The sequence below is a fragment of the Cynocephalus volans genome, chromosome 1 (genome assembly GCF_027409185.1).
Source record: "Cynocephalus volans isolate mCynVol1 chromosome 1, mCynVol1.pri, whole genome shotgun sequence".
Classification (NCBI taxonomy): Eukaryota; Metazoa; Chordata; class Mammalia; order Dermoptera; family Cynocephalidae; genus Cynocephalus; species Cynocephalus volans.
Genome location: NC_084460.1, coordinates 283,065,349 through 283,082,128, shown reverse-complemented (window position 1 = coordinate 283,082,128; position 16,780 = coordinate 283,065,349). Strand labels below are relative to the sequence as shown.

Sequence of the window (16,780 nt, the reverse complement as noted above, 5' to 3'; positions counted from 1 at the left end):
AAGTGATTGAGCCTCATGGGAGGCAGGGAGGGATGATGGCTGAGTGAGGAGCTGAGGAGAGGTCCCTGGTCCTGAGCCATGACAGGGAAGGGTAAGGTGGAAGGCAAGGCCAATAGCCAGCCTGTGGGGAGGAACCCACTCGCCCTTGGAGGGCAGCCTAGCTGTGTCCTGTCATTGCTGCTACCTGAGAGAGATCCCCTGTCCTTATGCCCAGCCCTCTCCATGTTTCATGGCTCTGATCAACCTGGCACCCCTGGAGTCCCTGCAATGCTTCATGCCCAAGTCACCCCAAGGGCCCCTCCGAACGGGTCCAGCCACCAGACTCTCCCCACTGCTACCCCCCAATTACAATAGCTTCTGCACAGCAATGGGATAGGCAGGGGGGCAAGGGGGTAGGAGGGGGGTGTAGGTGGGAGGAAGGGGACTGGGTAGAGCAGGGTGATGAAGGCTTAGAAGAGTGTGGAGAGAGGATGGCCAGTGGCAGGAAGCAGGGTCCTCTGGCTGGTGTGAGCAAGCATGGGGCAGACAGCACTGTGCTGTAAGCTGAGCAGAGAACAATCTGCTGTGTGGCCTGGGGCAAGTTGCTTCCTCTCTCTGGGCCTCAGTTTACTTCTCTACAACATAAGCAGCTGGACTAGGGGAACTCTGAGGCCCTTTCGGTTGTGGCATCCTATAACTGAGGTTGTATGTGTTGTCAGGAGGGCGGGGAGGGGGCTGGGGCCAGGTGGGGGTTCATAACGCGTGTGAGGTACTCACCTCGGACCTCCAGGCGGGCCTCGCACTGCCGAGCGCCATACTCATTGACCGCTTTGCAAGTGTAGAAGCCAGCGTCACCCCGCTCTGCAGCCAGGATACGCAGGCGGCACAGCCCACCCTCAGCCTCCTCAGCAAAGCGCCGCTGGTCCGGGCGCACAGGCTGGCGGTTTCTCAGCCTGTCAGAGAGGCAAGAACTCAGTCCCAGGGCCCACGGTCTTGACCTGTATGTGCAGGGAAATGGGCTACACAGCCACACAGACCTCTCCTCCCCCACACAGTTTGCCCACTCCCCGATTCTGTCCCACTGACCATAGGCACCCCTGAGTTCACCATGATTCTTCCAGCCCACCCTGCTTCAGGCACTTCCAGACCAGCTTTGCCCACCTGGATCTCTCCCTTCTCCATACTCTGCCACACTCAGAGTATAGCCATGATGTTTAGCTCTTCATGGTTCTTAAGTTTCCCCATGTCTTATTTTTGTTTATTTATAACAGACAGCGTTCCCACTTCCCAAAAGGGATATGAAAGAACTCATGATATTTAAAAAAACTCACAGTGGGGACCAGACAATTAATTACAAATGAAAAATAGAACCCAAACCAATAAAAAGAAAAAAGAAAGGGCCGGCCCCTGGCTCACTTGGGAGAGTGTGGTGCTGATAACACCAAGGCCACGGGTTCAGATCCCTATATAGGGATGGCCGGTTGCTCACTTGGGCGAGTGTGGTGCTGACAACACCACATCAAAGGTTAAGATCCCCTTACCGGTCATCTTTTAAAAAAAAAAAAAAAAAAAACAAGTCAAGTAATCGATGTTCTGGGCACCTGGGACGAGCAAGGCACTGCAGCTGAGACCCACATTTAACTATGGGCTTCTGGCAGCTCAGAGACAAATTGTGACTGGGCCTAGCACAGGGCTGGGTACAGAGTAGGTCTCAAAAGTCACCCTACCATCAACTGATGGGAAAGGGGGGCAGAAGGGGACAGCCCTCTCCAGGAGAGGACTCCTAGTCATGTTTCCCCAAGTGGACAGACATGAGACCATTTATTCCCCAAACCTCTCCCCAGAAGGGGATGCCCTAAATAAGTCTTGAGCACCAGGGCGAGGCGCAGCAGTGTGTTGAGGGCACTGGTACTGCCGGCCCTAGCATGAGGCCCCCGGGGCAGATCATGGGAAGTCCACAAAGGGTCCACTCCCTTCCACCCAAAGCCAGGCCTCCCAGGGCCAAGCCTGGAGTGGGGGAGCCAGTGGATGGGGGTGAGTGGTTGCTACTCACCAGGAGACGACCGGCTTGGGCTCCCCCTGCACGCGGATGCTCATGATGACATCTTGGCCTTCTCTTACTGACTGGTCCATAAGTGAGACCTAAAAGGGGACCCCAAAGTGTCAGGGAAGATCATCGGAGCATATAGATTTGGACCCTGAGGGCCCTGGGACAGAGGTCTCTTCCATACCAGTCAGACTGAGGCTGGCTGGGCAAGAAGGGTTAATGGGGCAACATTCCAGGTCTTGCTGGAGCCCAAGCACGGTCCCAAGAACAAGTGGGCACACAAAGGAATGGAGGGTCCACAGGGGGCTGGGTGCCAGCCTCAGGAACCTGACCTTGAAGGTGGGGGGTGCCTTAGAGCCAGTGTCAGAAGAACAGCGGTTCTGGCTGGGACTGAGCTTCATGGTGGGGGTTCGGGGCCAGGTCTCCCCAGGCTCTGGGAACTCCTCTGGGGGGCTCAGGTACTCCTCGTCGGAGGTGATGGGGCTGCTGAAAGGGGATGTGGACCCGCCTGGAGAAGAGACAGAGAGAGGTACCAGGGGACGAAGGAGCAAAGAAACTGAGAGAGCAGCTGGATGACTGTCACACAGAGCCCAGGAGTTCAGGCAGCTCCCTGCAGGATGGCCCTGCCCTAACCTCACCTCCTGTTGTATGAACTTGCCCAGGTGTGTCCTCTCCCTGAGCCCTTGGATCCTCCTCTGCCAACACTGACCCTGCTGATCCTCCTGAGAGGGGACACCATAGGGAATGGCTTGGGGCAAAGAACCTGGGCAGCAGAGGGGCTGCTCCTGGGCCTTGGGGGAGACCCAGAATTCCACTGAGGCAGGGAACCCACATTTCTGGCATGGACTGGGGGCCCAAACTACCATGCAGGCTCCAAAGGCAGGTGGTCCATGTCTCTGGGACCCCAGAAAGGCACAGCCAGGACACCCGATTCTTGAGCAAGTTGGGTCTGGTGCAGAGGAACACACACCTCAGATAAGCCCCATCCTGACCTCAGCCCAGGGCCAACGGGGCGGCACCGTCCAGCTTGCCCTTCCCCCACTCCCTTCTCAGCTTCCTGCTACAGAAACCCCAGGGGCACCTGTTGGCCCCAGTCCTAGAACATGGACCCCAAAACTCTCAGGGTATGGGAGAGTACAGTTGGAGCCATCCACAGAAAAGTGTAGCTCAGCCTGGGGAAGAGGAGGGGGGCACCAGAATCTGCCTTGGGGGAGGGGTGTCCCCAGGGCCCTGACGCCCTTCCCTTGCAACTGGCCAAGGGCCCAGCCTTACTGAGCTGGATCCTATCCGACTGCCAAATACAGACATGAATCTGCCACAGCCCCCGGCCCCTCCTCCTGGTTCCCCCACCCAAAGCCCCAAGCAGGGCTGCACCCCAACTCACCCCAAGACTCAGCACACGGAAACCAGCCTGCGCCTGTCTCGAAGGCTCTGCCTTGGCACCAGGCCCTCCTGCTGCCTGCCCACTGCCCACCCTGGCCTGGCTCCCCTGGGAGCAGGAGCCCAGCCTGCCCAGCCCCACTCACACTGACCCAGCTGAGGCCCCTGTGCTGGAAGGCCCTGGGGGAGGGGGCAGGAGCTGAGCAGGGGAAAGAGGAGGCGGGAGCTGGCCACAGAGAGGCTGGGTGGCAGGCAGGCAGGCAGCTGGCTGGGAAGGTGGTGCCTGCTGAGACCACAAGCAGCCTGAGCCCTGGAGTGCAGTGAGGAGAAGGGAGGGGCAGAGCACAGCCGGCTGAATTTAGCCACCCTGCTCATTCTCGAGCAGTGGGATCTGCCTTTCCTCTCCTTACAGCTCCTGGATCCTGACAAGAGCAAAGCCCCTTCACTGGTGCCTGGACTCAAGGCGTGGGGCCTCGGTCCCCAAAGGAAGATGGGGGTGGGGTGGCAGTGCACTGCGGTATTCAAGATGCTTGCCCTGACCCATTAGTTCCGATGTGTCTACCAAAGAGGCACTGATTGCAAATGGCCCCTATGTTGCCCCTTGCCCTGACCAAACCGCCAAGATCCCTGACCTGGGAAGGTACTGACAAGCTTCAAATACTACAGAGCCAGCCATATCATTTTCTCTGGTGCTGGGAATCAGAACTGTTAGGACCTTCACCCTCCTTCTCAGAAGAAGCCCCCCTCAACCTGACAGGGCCTAGAATCCCACCTCTGGCCCCCCCTTTCCTGCCGTGGCAGGTTTGGCCCAGCAGCCACCCCTGGGCACTGGGCCTACACTCAACCCTCCTACAGGCTCTGCTGGGACACCTTTTGGCAACTTGTTCTTCACCCATCAACCCTACCAGGGCCAACAGTGAGGACAGTGGGGACTGCTCCCCCCAAAGACCCCTCATAATTAGCACCCATTTGTATCTGGGCTCGGGAAGGGGCTTGGAAAGAAAGCAAGAAAAAAAGGGGGTGTTGAGCAGGAGTCACATGTCCTTCTCCCTCCTATCACCTCACCCCCACCCAGGGCCACATTCCCAAGCTATGACCTGTGTTTCCCAGCATGGCCAGTGAGGAAGGAGGGGTGGGGGCCAGGCAGAGGAGGGGCCCACTGTTCAGGCTGTCTTGAGGTAGAGGGGTTGGGAGGGGAGTGGGAATGGCACTTGGGGCTCGAAGCTTGGCCCCCAGCTGATTCTGGGATCAGAGGCGTATCCCTGGAAGCAGGCGCTTCTCTCCCCTCCACAGAGCCTGGGGTTCTGCTCCAGGGTCACCTCCAGCCTGGACAGTGCTGAGGAGGCTCGCAGGCCCAGGGAGGGAGAGAGAATATTAATGCAGGACTGGCGAGGTCTGTAGGGAGTCTCAGAGGCCCCTGGTGGTGGCGGGGGAACAATACCATGTGGGGCATCCAGCCACCAAGTCAGCCCAAGTCCTTGAGCCCTTGGAAGAGGGACGGTCACAGCAGCCTAGGCAGGAGGCTCAGGCTCCAGGGGGGCAGAAATTGGCTTCTTCGAGACAAGGCAGTGGGTTAGGTACCTAACCCTCCATACCCCCAAAACTGTGTGGACAAGGAGGCTGACGGAATCCCTAGGGCTGATGGAATCTAGTGCCACCCACTTTTCACTGGTCCCATAGCCTAAATCATCTTTGTAGCCAGTTCCTGACATCCCAGCCCTGATCCACCCACAAGCCCAGTTCTCACTGTGGGGAACATAGTTATACCAGCCAGGAAGCAGGGAGCAGGTGCCCTCCTAAATCTGAGAGGCACATACACTCAGCAGCCTGAACAACCTGCCAGCGCAGCACCGCCCCTTCACACTTGCCCCACCCCCCACGCTGACCCTACCCACGAGTAGGTCCTTGCAACACTGCTCCTGGATCGAGCTCACTCAATGAATATACTGGTGATAGAGAGCCCACAAATTGGGGAATCTCCCTCCTGGTATCTAGCTGGTACTGATGTCCCCTGATATGTTCTCGGGGATAGGTCTAGTTGCAGCCACCACTGCAAAGATCTAGTACGTAAAAGGCATAGCAGAAGACCCTTCACATCAGGGCTTCTCAGAATGACCCTTGAACCACCCACATCAGGACCACCTGGCAGCTTATTTAAAATACAGACTCCTGGGGGCCAACCCGTGGCTCACTTGGGAGAGTGTGGTGTTGATAACACCAAGGCCACGGGTTCAGATCCCTATATACAGATGGCCGGTTAGCTCACTTGGGAGAGCGTGGTGATGACTACACCAAGTCAAGGGTTAAGATCCCCTTACCGGTCATCTTTAAACATAAAAAAATAAAAAATAAAATAAAATACAGGCTCCTGGGCCTTACTCAAGAATTTGGTTTTCTGAACTGCATTTTTTTAAAAGCACCCCAAGTGGTTTTTATCCACACGAATGTTTAGGAATCGCTCCTGATCCTCATGGTAGGACAACCCTAAGAGAGAGTATCACTGAGTCTGATATAACTCAGCCATTAAACTTCAGAGCAGAGCTTTGAACCCAGGAGATCTGACTCCACAGCCCTGGTGTCTCCCACTGTACCACCTGGCCTCCCATCTCAGGCAAGGTCTCTTAACTCTATGGCAGTGGTTCTCAGGTTACTGTGCATCAGAATCACCTGGAGGTCTCCTTCAACTAAAGCTTGCTGGGCTCCACACCCAGAGTTTCTGATTCAGTAGGTCTGGGCTGGGGCTGATAACCTACATCTCTAAGACATACCTAAGGGGATGTGTGTTGACGCTGCTGCTGGTCTGGGGACCAAACTTTGAGGAACCCGCCCCATGGTCTCCTCTGCCATCCCAACTTCTACTCTTAGGAACAGTCTTTGTTGGGAAAATATAGGAAAAATGGCCAGGGCCCCTCAGATGTTCAGAATCTTGCTGAGCATTTGATGTAACTAGGCATATGTGCTCAGCTGTTCCTTAGTTATCGTCTAGTTTAATTGTGCATGTGCACCCAGGTGTCCTGGCTTAGGGACTTAAGTATAAGGATGAGTGGCTCTGATCCACAGGGCCTCCCATCCCCGGGATGCCCCCCCCAGGGGGGGGCGTCATGGGAATGCCACTACTGCTGCTGAAGGCTGCTGCTAGTGCCCCCAGGACCCTCTGCAAGGCCACTGCCACTGCCGGACCAGTAAGCTGCTGCCGCTGAGGAAGCTGAGGACTGAGCTTGTGTCATCTGCCAACAGCTCCCGGAATCTTTCCCAATTACCTGGCATCAACCTGAGTGTGAAGGGTCTGGTGAACCAGTCTGTACAACGGGTTTGGAGGGTCTGAGCCCTAATTCTGACAATATAAATAGAAACTTAGTATAACTAAAATAATGAAACATTTTGGCTTTAGTTATGATTTGCCTTACTTCACAGCCTTATTATCCTTTGCAGCTGAGCATCGCTCCCAGCCTCTGGGTGCTACGCAGGTTGTTCCAAGGGCTTAGAAAGTCACAGGAATTCCTGTCCCCCGCCCCCCAACTGTCCCCTCACACACAATCCCTGAGGTCCACACAGCCCCTGACTGTCCAGGAGGGCCTCCGGGTGTGGCTGCAAGGGCCAAGGAGTGGTGGAGGCACTGTCGTGTCCTCAGGAGCCTTCTGGCTGGGAGGGAAGACAAGCCAGATACACAAACAGCTATAACAGCAATCTGGAATGAGAAGGTGGCAGGAGAGGAACAGAGAAGGGCCATGGGAGGACAGAGAACAGGAAACAACTTTCGGCTCAGGGAAGAAGAGGGAACTGAGGGAAGAGGTGGAACTGGAATTAGAGTTTGGGTTCAGCAGGAAAAGGGAAAAGCATTCCAGGCAGAGGAAACTGCAAGAGCAGATGCTGAGGGGAAAGGCACAGCAGACTGCAGCTCAACTGTCTTCTGGCCACAGAACTGGGTCAAGCAGCAAGCAGCGGGGCATCACGAAATGAGAGCAGGTGCCTCCCACGGCCTCAGCTGCCTCCAGCCACCCCCAGGTCAGCCTCAGACCTCTGGCCACCCCAGCCCTGTGGGTCCAGATGGTGAAGGCCAGCTTAAGGCAGGTGGCCCACACTCTGAAGGCAAAGAGGAGCTCCTTGTGACATGCTGAAGGTTAACCAGCATATTTATATGTAGCTTGGCCCTTCGCAACCTGCCCTTCACGTGCAATGTCTCGGTAGGTTCTCCACAGGCATTTCTTTAAATGTCTGCCATGGTAATCCCACCATGGAGAAGTGAAGGAAAAGGAGGGCACAGGCTGGCCAGGAGGTGGGAATCTCTGCAGGGTGCCAACATGAATATTTCCCCTTAGACAGGAGAAATTGTGCTGAGAATGTTTCAGGTTTGGTTTAAAATGTACAAGGCATTAGAGAGAATGTCACATGGTCAGCCTGACCTAGCCATTGAAGTGTTTAATTTCTTACATATGTGACACTGGATTGCTCCAGATTAGGTAAAATGTTAGCACCAACTGTAATTTAGGTCTCCATCCTTGTGACAGGCTGTGAGTGATAACCCCCATTCTAGGTGACAGCCTTGGGAAACTGCACAATGGGGTAGACCTGCTGCTGGCAGACAGAAGCTGGGAGGGGGGCTGAGTCTGGTCCAGGGGACCACACCATGCTGTTTTTTTTCAAATGTTGTCCAAACCCCCATCAAGAATGGACAACAGGGGTTGTGTTGCATTCTAAGATCCCCTCCACTGGCAGCCACTGCCACCACAAGGGAGAACCTGCAACTGTGCAGCAGGTGGCCTGGGACCAGGGACAGGAGAAGCGGATGGCAGATGCTGATGCCATGATTTTTTTCCTTTCCTTTTGTACTCATGACCCCAATTACCTCTTTTCTGTTGTGATAGTGTTTTTCTTATATGTGGGACCAGAATGAGCTTTGATGAGCCATCTCCTCTGGCCCAAATATCCTTAGCCAACTCATCTTCCCCACAGAGCCTCGCAAATCTTACCGAGTAGGTAGCCCAGGAGTTATAATGATCCTCACTTTACAGAGAAGAACTGTGGCCGGCTAAGGTAAAGTGAAGAGGCCAAGGTCTTGGCTGGAAAACGCTAGAACCTGAGGCTCAAATACATGAGACCCACGCTCGAGGGGCAGACTGAAGGCAGCAGGATGGAGGTCAGGTGCATGGAGCCTCACACATCCCCCTTCCTCCTGACCCAGCACCCACAGGACCTCCTCTCAGAGCCCACCAACGGGTGAGCCGAGTGCGCTCTCACCAGGCATGCAAAGAAACAAACAGGACCCCAGCCACTACAGAGGTGGGGAGTCCATAGAAAGAGAAAACCCCCAATCTGACCCACCTACAGTGGGCATCGACAGTCCCCTCCCCATGTGCTTATGAGCACAATTCCACCCTAACCCCACTCTTCAGAGCAGCAAGAAAGGGGATGGGATAGTGCAGTGGCTGGGAGTGTAGGCCTGGGAGACTCAGACACAGGGCCCTATCGTGACCCTATGCTCCTAGAGCTGAGCATCCCAATAGGGTAGCTGCCAGCCACCTGAGACTATGTAAATACATGGTAACTAAAACGAAGTGAAACTAAAAATTCAATTCCTCAGTCTCTCTAGCCACATTTCAAGTGCCCAGTAGCCATATGGCTACCATATTGGACAGTGTACATATAGAACATTTCCATCATCATGGAAAATGCTATCAATCAGTACTGCTCAAGAGCAATTTGCTAAAGCTTTCCCAGTCTCAGTTTCTTCACCTGTACCACGGGCATAATAGTAGAACATAACTCAAAGGGCTGGACTAAATGTCATATGTACTGGGCCTGGTACATATGAAGCCCTGAGTAAATGCTAATTTGTCATTTTATTTTTAACTGCGAGTCACACTAAGTTTACTTGCTTCAGGGGTGAGTTATTTACCATCACTTTAAATCACTTGTTCCTTATAACATTCCTAGGCAGCTTGTAGATGCTCAATAAAGGTTACTGGTCTGGTGCTGGTTCCATGTCACTGTGCTCTCCCATTTTTGTCATCCCATCTGCAAAATGGGACTATTGCCACCTGTCATATGTCCCTCCAAGGGATATGGATGGTGCGATCTAGCTCAAGGGAAGAGATGTGAAAGGGTTTGGAAAAAGGATATGGCACTCTCCAAACAGAAGAGACTGTTTAGAGAGATGCACAGCACTTAGCACAGGTCAGTGCTTAATCAATGCTTGTGTGATGGATGCGGGTGGCAGCTGAGAACGCTCCACTACGGTTAAGCATCCTTCTCACACTGCCCAGCCACCCAGCCCAATCCACACACCCCCTTTTGGAAGAATGGCTGTGGTCTCAGCAGAGTTATTCAGTGGGCTGGGAGGGTTGGGGTGGGGTTGCCAGAGCTAGTGAGGACCAGGCCCTGCCAGCACAGACCCTGCCCCCCAAACCGCAGCACCCAGGGCTACATTCTCTAATTACACATGCCCCAGTTACCGTGGTTCCCACCAGGAATTAAGATCTGTGAGCTCTCAAGAGCAGGGCCTGTTGGGATGGGCACCCCAAGAGGGCGCTGGGCAGCCAGCCCTGGTTACTATGGCACTGGGCAGGGGGAGGAAGAGAAGCAAGAAAGGGAGGAGCTCCACACAGGCCACTTCCCACAAGACACCATCCGCCCCCTCCCTCCACCTGCTCCCCTCTGCCCCCACAACCACACTGCTGGATACCCTCCCCCAGCCCCACACCTCACTTCCTACAGCTCCAGGCCTGGGACCCCCTCCCTTGCCAAATGTCTGTGCCACCCACTGGTTCCACCCACTCCTGCTGCTCTACAGCCCACTGGCCCCTGTCCAGTTACTCCAGACCAAACAGTGCCTTGTAGGGTAAGAAAGTCAGCTTCTTTAATGAAAGCTACATCTGGAGCCGCATCTGGACCCACGTGCCTCCTGCCCTTCAGGCCCCGGAGCCCTTGAGCCAGGCTGACTTATAGGGGCTGCCTGCTTGCTGCAATGCCTGTTGCAACGGACTAATGCAACAAAGGCTTTCTGGCTCTCCAAGGTGGAGGAGGCACAGAGATATGGAGATGGGCAGAGGACACAGGGGCTGGGAAATATGCAGGGGCTGCAGGGCTCACAAGGGCAGGGGTGGCGTTCCCAAGGCACAGACAGTGTGAAGAAAGGGGCAGAGAAAAATAAGGGGCTTCCCAGATCTTGGAAACCTGAGCTCGTCTGCACATCACCCCTTAATAACGATAACAACTAACATTTGTCTACAGCTTTACAGTTCATAAAGCTCGTTCACACATTCGCTTTCATCCGTGAGGATGGCATAATTATCTCTGGTTTACAAATAAGGAAACTGAAGCTCAAGGAGGCTCACTGTGGCAAGCACAGAACTCACAGTCAAGTGCTGACAGCTGCCTCACCCCAATCCGCCTTCCCAACCTAAAAAGGCTCCCAAATGGCCCTGAGCCAGTATTGGGGCACCCCCCATGCACCTCCCACCAAATCTCAGACCAAGTCGAGTTTTGACCAGAGTCCTGGAGCTGGGCCTGGGCCCTCTAAGGGTAGCTGGGAGCTGAGTCAGAGGCCAGATCCCAAAGGTGATGGTAGGACGGAATCATGTGGTGGAGGGATGGCTATGATTCAGTGCGGTGGGAGGGGCAAGCAGGACAGAGACGAAAACATGGGCTCCTGGGAGGACATGTGAGCTGAAAAAAATGAAGACCTGCATTCCACAAAGCCACATGGTGCAACTAAAGGGTCTACATAGCACAGGGACAGAGATCAGACACCACCAAGAACTCCCTCATCGTGAATGTGCTGAGGCCCTGGGACCAAGGCACACAGGCTGTCATCTTGTCCCCTGTAGCACTTACGTGAAGAAAGGAACAGAACAGCATGTGCTATTCCCCCTTCTGGCATGTCTGGCTCCTCCTCCTGCTGGTCTAAGTCCCAGTCCCAGCCTCCTTCAGGGCCCTGATGTCTCTCAGTGCAGGTATCCGAGAACACTGACCAACTGCTCAATTGTTCTAGGCCCTGGATTCACCTGTCCTGCACTGTCCTCCAACCTAGATCCTCTGATCTAGGTTTGGTCACCCAGGGGTAACCCCCTCAAGGGATGAGTCTGTGTCTTTTCCTTCTGTCCCAGCCCCTCCCATCCTCACTCCCCAACCCCACTGCTCGGGGTCAGCACACTGTCAGGCCCAGCAACCTGAAAGGGTTGAACTGCCTGTGCACACCAACCCTGGTCCAGCCCTGCCTGAACCAGAAACTAGACTGAAACTCAAAGGAATTAGCCCACCACAAAGTAAGGGCTTTCACAAAAATAGAAAACAAGGCAGCCTCAGCACCGCCATCTCCTGAGAGGTGCTCTCAGCTGTACCCACTTTATGGCTTGGGGCTCAACAGAAGGAGGGGGAAGGGGGTTGTGGCACGGGAAAGCATCTCTTTTAACTAGTGGGGGTGGGGGGAAGGCTGTCCCATAGAAGAAATGATCTCAGAGGGCTCCTGGTGGCTCTTAAGCTCTTGCAGCTGAGAGATTCTTTTTCTTGGAGACTCAAGGACAATTTGCTTTTCCCACAGGACCCTGTTCAGGGAAATGCCATGGGAGGATGGCATTTAGAGGATGTCTAAAGACAAATTTCATTGACTTCATGAATTGGCCAGCCTGGTGTGTGCCTTGGGAATTTGGCCCCTGCCTGGAGGCCAGGGCCATTTAGAATGCTTTCACCAGAGCAGCCAACATATGAGAATGAACTGTGCACTCTGGCTAAGAGCCTGGGCCCATAGCCTCAGAACCACCGAGAAGGGTCATGGGCTCCCCTACCTGGTCTCACAGCCAGTGCAGCAGCACAGCTGGCCTGGCCCAGCTCATTGGTGGCGGTGGCCATATAGATCCCGGCGTCAGCTGCCTGGGCCTCCCTGAGCAGCAGCGTGTGCCGCTCACCCTCAGCCCGGATGAGAAGGCGGCCCTCACTGCGCAGCACTGACCCATCTTTGTGCCAGGACACTGTGGAGACACGGGAACCAGCTCACCATGGCCCACAGGGCCCACTGAGAAATCTCATCCCCATGACATGCACCACACAGGAGCCCAAATCACTCCTCTCCCTGCCCTATGAAACTCCAAACAATCTGCACTCCCCTCTCTCAGGGGATCCTGGGAAATCTCCCTACATGCGCACACACACAAACACAAACAAACACACACCACACACATACACACACACTCAGGACAGCCCCCATGGAGGAGATAACTCCCCTCCCTCCTTCCCCACTCCCAACTCCCTCCAAGGATTCTGAGTGAACCTTCCCTTCCCACCCCACCCCACCCCACCCCACCCCACCCCACCCCACCCCACCCCACCCCACCCCACCCCACCCCTTGGCTCACACACCACCCCCAACCTCAGCCTGGCCCCAGTCCTGGAGCTCACCTTGGGGTGGGGGGTTGGCGGTGATGATACACTTGAGTAGCACGTCGGCCCCTGGTGCTACCACCACGTTCTGCAAAGGGATCTCAAACACAGGGGCCTCCAGTGGCTCTTCTCCAGCAGACACATAGGAGTCATCTGAAGACTCTGACAGACACAGGGGTGACAGGGTAAGGGAACATGATTCTTGTGGGGATGACTCAGGAGGAGAGAGGGCATTGGCAACCTCAAATCCTAGAAAGCCAAACCCAGAGAGAAGGGCTTCTAGAAGGCAGGGGCTGGGGGAAAAAAGAGTCTCTCTCCTGAATGTCCTGAAGCCAGAGAGTTCTCTAACAGAACAGAGTAGCCATAGCTCCACACTACTTGTTCCTAAACTTCATGTACAGTTAAGAGTGCTGGTTTCAGGGACTGCGCCATGTATGTCTTCACATAAACCAGTCGGCATGTATGGTATACCAGGTCCTATGCAAGGCACTCTGAGGGACACAAGACTGTAACACACTTCCAAAGGGACAGAGGACAAGCTAACAGCAACTCAAGACTTAAGCAATAATAGTGGTGTCACAGGGCAATGTGCAGTAAACTGTCAAATTCATGATGCCCCCAGACTCAAAAGAGGGAGCGGCAGGTAGGTCAGAGAGGCCTGTGAGGTCAGCTTTGGTCTCATCCATTCACCAGTGACACGGCACTTACTGCACAGTGAGCACTGTATGGGCCCCAGGGATACAAAGGGAGATGGGATGTGGTCACTGCTTACAGAAAGATCGTACACACAGAGATAATAAAACTCCGATTTCATGGATCTCTCAGATATTTTCCAACTCTGACATTCTACAAGCTACATAAAAGACAACACGGATAGCCAAAAGAGCAATGAGAATCCCAATTCTGATGTTTTCTAGCTACATGACCTTGGGCAAATCAAATAACCTTGCTGAGCCTCAGTTTTGTCATCTGTAAAACGGAAGATATAACACCTAATGTTATGCAGAGCTGGCATTCAGACTGCAGTGACATAATATCCCCAAGGGCCTAGTTAACACAACCTCTGGGATATGGTTGTGAGTATACAATAATGACGGCTAGTAGGGTGATGGATCTCACCATTTCTAAAGATTACAAGGTGGTAATAGTTAAATGCAAGATAATTCTGATGCAGAAAAATACAGGGTGGTAAGTGCAATGAAACAGATACTGGCAGTGTGTCCCAGGTGCAGTGAGTAGAGTCATCTAGCCTGGAGAAGCAGTAGGGAGTGGAAGCGAGCCAATGATGGCTTCCTCTGCTTCTCTCCAGGATTGCGCCCCAAGCTGATGTTCAGAGTTAAGGGCGGGAGCATTCCCCTGTTGGTGATGTTGGTCACCACCCATGGGATGGCTGGGAGACAACACACAGGCTGGCATGTGTAAGGACCACAGTCAGCTCAGCGATACAGGCATGCAAGGATGGGAGAGAGGAGCCTAGAAGGGGAGGGTGGGTCAGATCGTAGTGGCCACAGAGGTGTCAGGGGATTGGTGCCGGGATGAGAACAGAATAAAGAGTTAGCTGGCCCAAAGCTTGCCTGTAACAGAGACTTGACAAATTATTTGAGACCAGCTGCCACCTGTTCTCCCACAGAGGAATGGGGGCTGTGGAGGAGCTCCTTAGGTTCCCACCAGTGCCTCCCCCCATTTTTGGTCCTTGACCCAACAGCTTAGTAGGTCACTGGACCCAGGGGACCTATGGCAGGCATATGAGCACCAGTCTTTGCTCACACCTCAGCTCCACCCAGCTCCCAGCAAAACACACTCACACTCCCCTCACCAGCGGCAGGTTCTAGCACAAACACCTTCACAGCCCTTCGCTCTAACTCGAGCCTGCCCCCCTGCCGTCTCTGACAAACCGCACCCTCGCAGCCCCCCACGCCAGGCCGAAGCTCCTGCCGAGCAGACTTGCTCTCCCCAAACGCCCTCCCCATCAGTTCCGGGCACCTTCTAGGCCCTCCCGGTGGCCTTACCGAGCTCAGGGGAGGTGGGCCGGACCCGACGACCTTTGCCCTGGCTGCGGGGACCTCGGCGGTCCCAGGCCCCCCAGGGACCGTCCTCCTCTGGCCCTCGGCGCAGCCTCTTCTCCGCCTCAGGCCCCGCCCTGTTCTTCTCCAATGTCTGGGGCACAGCAGCGCCCTCCAGGCCCGGCGTGGCCCAGGGCAGGAAGCGCACGGCCTGCGCCGGGGGCTCCCGCTTCCGCCCCGGGGGGCCTTTCGTCCTGGCCTCGGGGGGATCGGCAGCGGGAGCCGGCACAGGGCTCCGGCACTCCTGGATGGCTCTGCCCCGGGTCAGCGGGAACTGGTCCCGGCGCCTAACCTCCTGCTGCGGGCCTTCCCCCGACTCCGTCCGGCCCACTGGTCCGCGGCTCCGGGGCCTCCCAGGCTCGTCCCGGGGCCTCCCAGGCTCGTCCCCGGGTCTCCCCGCGACGCTCGGAGGGGCTGGCTGGGCGGCGGCGGGGCTCACGGCCTGCGGGGTCTTGGGGGTGGAGGGCCGGGAGAAGAGCGGGGGCTCGCCGGGCTCCCGAGGGGACGGGGCGCGCTGCAGCGTGGCACGCAGGGACTCGTGCGAGCGCACCAGCTCCTCCCGCGACGTGGAGCGGCGGATGCGGCCCAGCTCCTGGGCGAAGCGCAGCTCGAGGTCGGAGGCCGGGCTGCGCTGCCGCGTGCGCTCGTCCAGTGAGGCGGCCTTCTGCTGGAACAGGCGGCGCCGCTCGGCCACGCTGCCCGGCGGCGCCCGCAGCTCCTCCTGGGAGGCCCCGGGCGTGTCCCACGGCCCGCCGCCCTCGGACTTGGGCTGCTCCAGAGAGCGGGCCTTGCGCAGGGGCACCCAGGGCCGAAGGGGCGCCGGCGGTGAGTCGCTGCGCTCCAGGCTGCGCCGGCGCTCCTCGAAGAACTGCAGTTTGTCCAGGATGCGGGAGCCGGCGCGCACCAGCCTTGGCGAGCGGCCCAGCGCCGACAGGCGGCCCGAGGCCTCGCTCAGTGGCGTCTGGGGCCGGGACTCTGCTGTGCCCGCCAGCGAGGGCCCCGACGACTTGGACTTTTTCCCTCGCTTCTCTTCGCCGGTGGCGTCCTCAGGCAGCACGGGCTCCTGAGTGCGCCGGTGGGGCGAGGTGGGGGGGGCTGGGGGCTGGGCGCCGGGTCCCGGTGGGGACCGCTTACCCACCCGAGGGGACGGTGGGGGGAGCAGCGCGGATTTGGAGGGAGGCGGAAGGGCCGGGCGGCGCGGGGCTTCGCTGGCCGGCTGAGGCTGAAGGTCAGGCTCCTCCCTGTGCAATCCGCTCTGAGGGACGCTGCTGCAGAACCGAGACGGAGTAGGAGATTCAGCGGGCTTCCCCTCCTAGACCCTAAGCTTGTGACAGGAATTGGGCGGTGGGACATGCTGGGCAGGCTTGGGGGTGACATGGGCCAGACCCTCCTGCCCCCCCACCCCCAAGAAGAGGGCACAGCCAGAGCAGGTGCTGGGGAGAGGCTGGCGGCTCTGGCACCGGAAGTTTGGTATCATGGCTGGGTCCAGGTACAGACTCAGCCCCACGGGCTCTGGCCAGCCCCCTCCCCCCAGCCCCGAAAGCTGGGAAACAGCAGAAACAGAACTGAGCATGAGGGAGAGAAAAAATGAGGCTTAGGACCCACAGGATAAAGTGGTGAGGGAAGACAAGAAGGATGGATGGGGAGGGACACTCTCAGGAACGCAGTCTCCCACTCATTCCTGCCCCCAGTTGGCCTCCACATCCCAGCCCATCCTCAGCAGGACACACCCCCTTCACAGTGACCCCTAGAAGAACAGCAAATGCCTCCACGACCTGGCACAAGCCTTCAGGGAGCAGCACCCCATCCCTGAGATCACCCGTCTCCTATGCAGACCTGAGCACATGCCTAACACCATCACCAGTGCTGATAGGACACAGCAGGTGGCGTGGCAACTGGGGTCCCTGGGAATGGGATACCCAGGCTCCCACGCTCT

At 56.4% G+C, this 16,780-nt stretch overlaps 1 protein-coding gene across 6 annotated transcripts in view; it reads right to left on the bottom strand.

Moving 5' to 3' along the window:
- SPEG (striated muscle enriched protein kinase) overlaps positions 1–16,780 on the bottom strand; it is a 56,320-nt gene that overhangs the window by 27,154 nt on the left and 12,386 nt on the right. For all 6 annotated transcript variants that reach the window (XM_063112893.1, XM_063112900.1, XM_063112868.1 and 3 more), the window contains 6 exons: positions 14,791–16,112; positions 12,800–12,943; positions 12,190–12,372; positions 2,359–2,534; positions 2,033–2,121; positions 757–932 (listed from right to left, as the gene is read on the bottom strand). In XM_063112893.1, the coding sequence (XP_062968963.1) occupies positions 757–932; positions 2,033–2,121; positions 2,359–2,534; positions 12,190–12,372; positions 12,800–12,943; positions 14,791–16,112 (2,090 nt within the window). The remainder of the gene's footprint in view (positions 1–756; positions 933–2,032; positions 2,122–2,358; positions 2,535–12,189; positions 12,373–12,799; positions 12,944–14,790; positions 16,113–16,780) is intronic.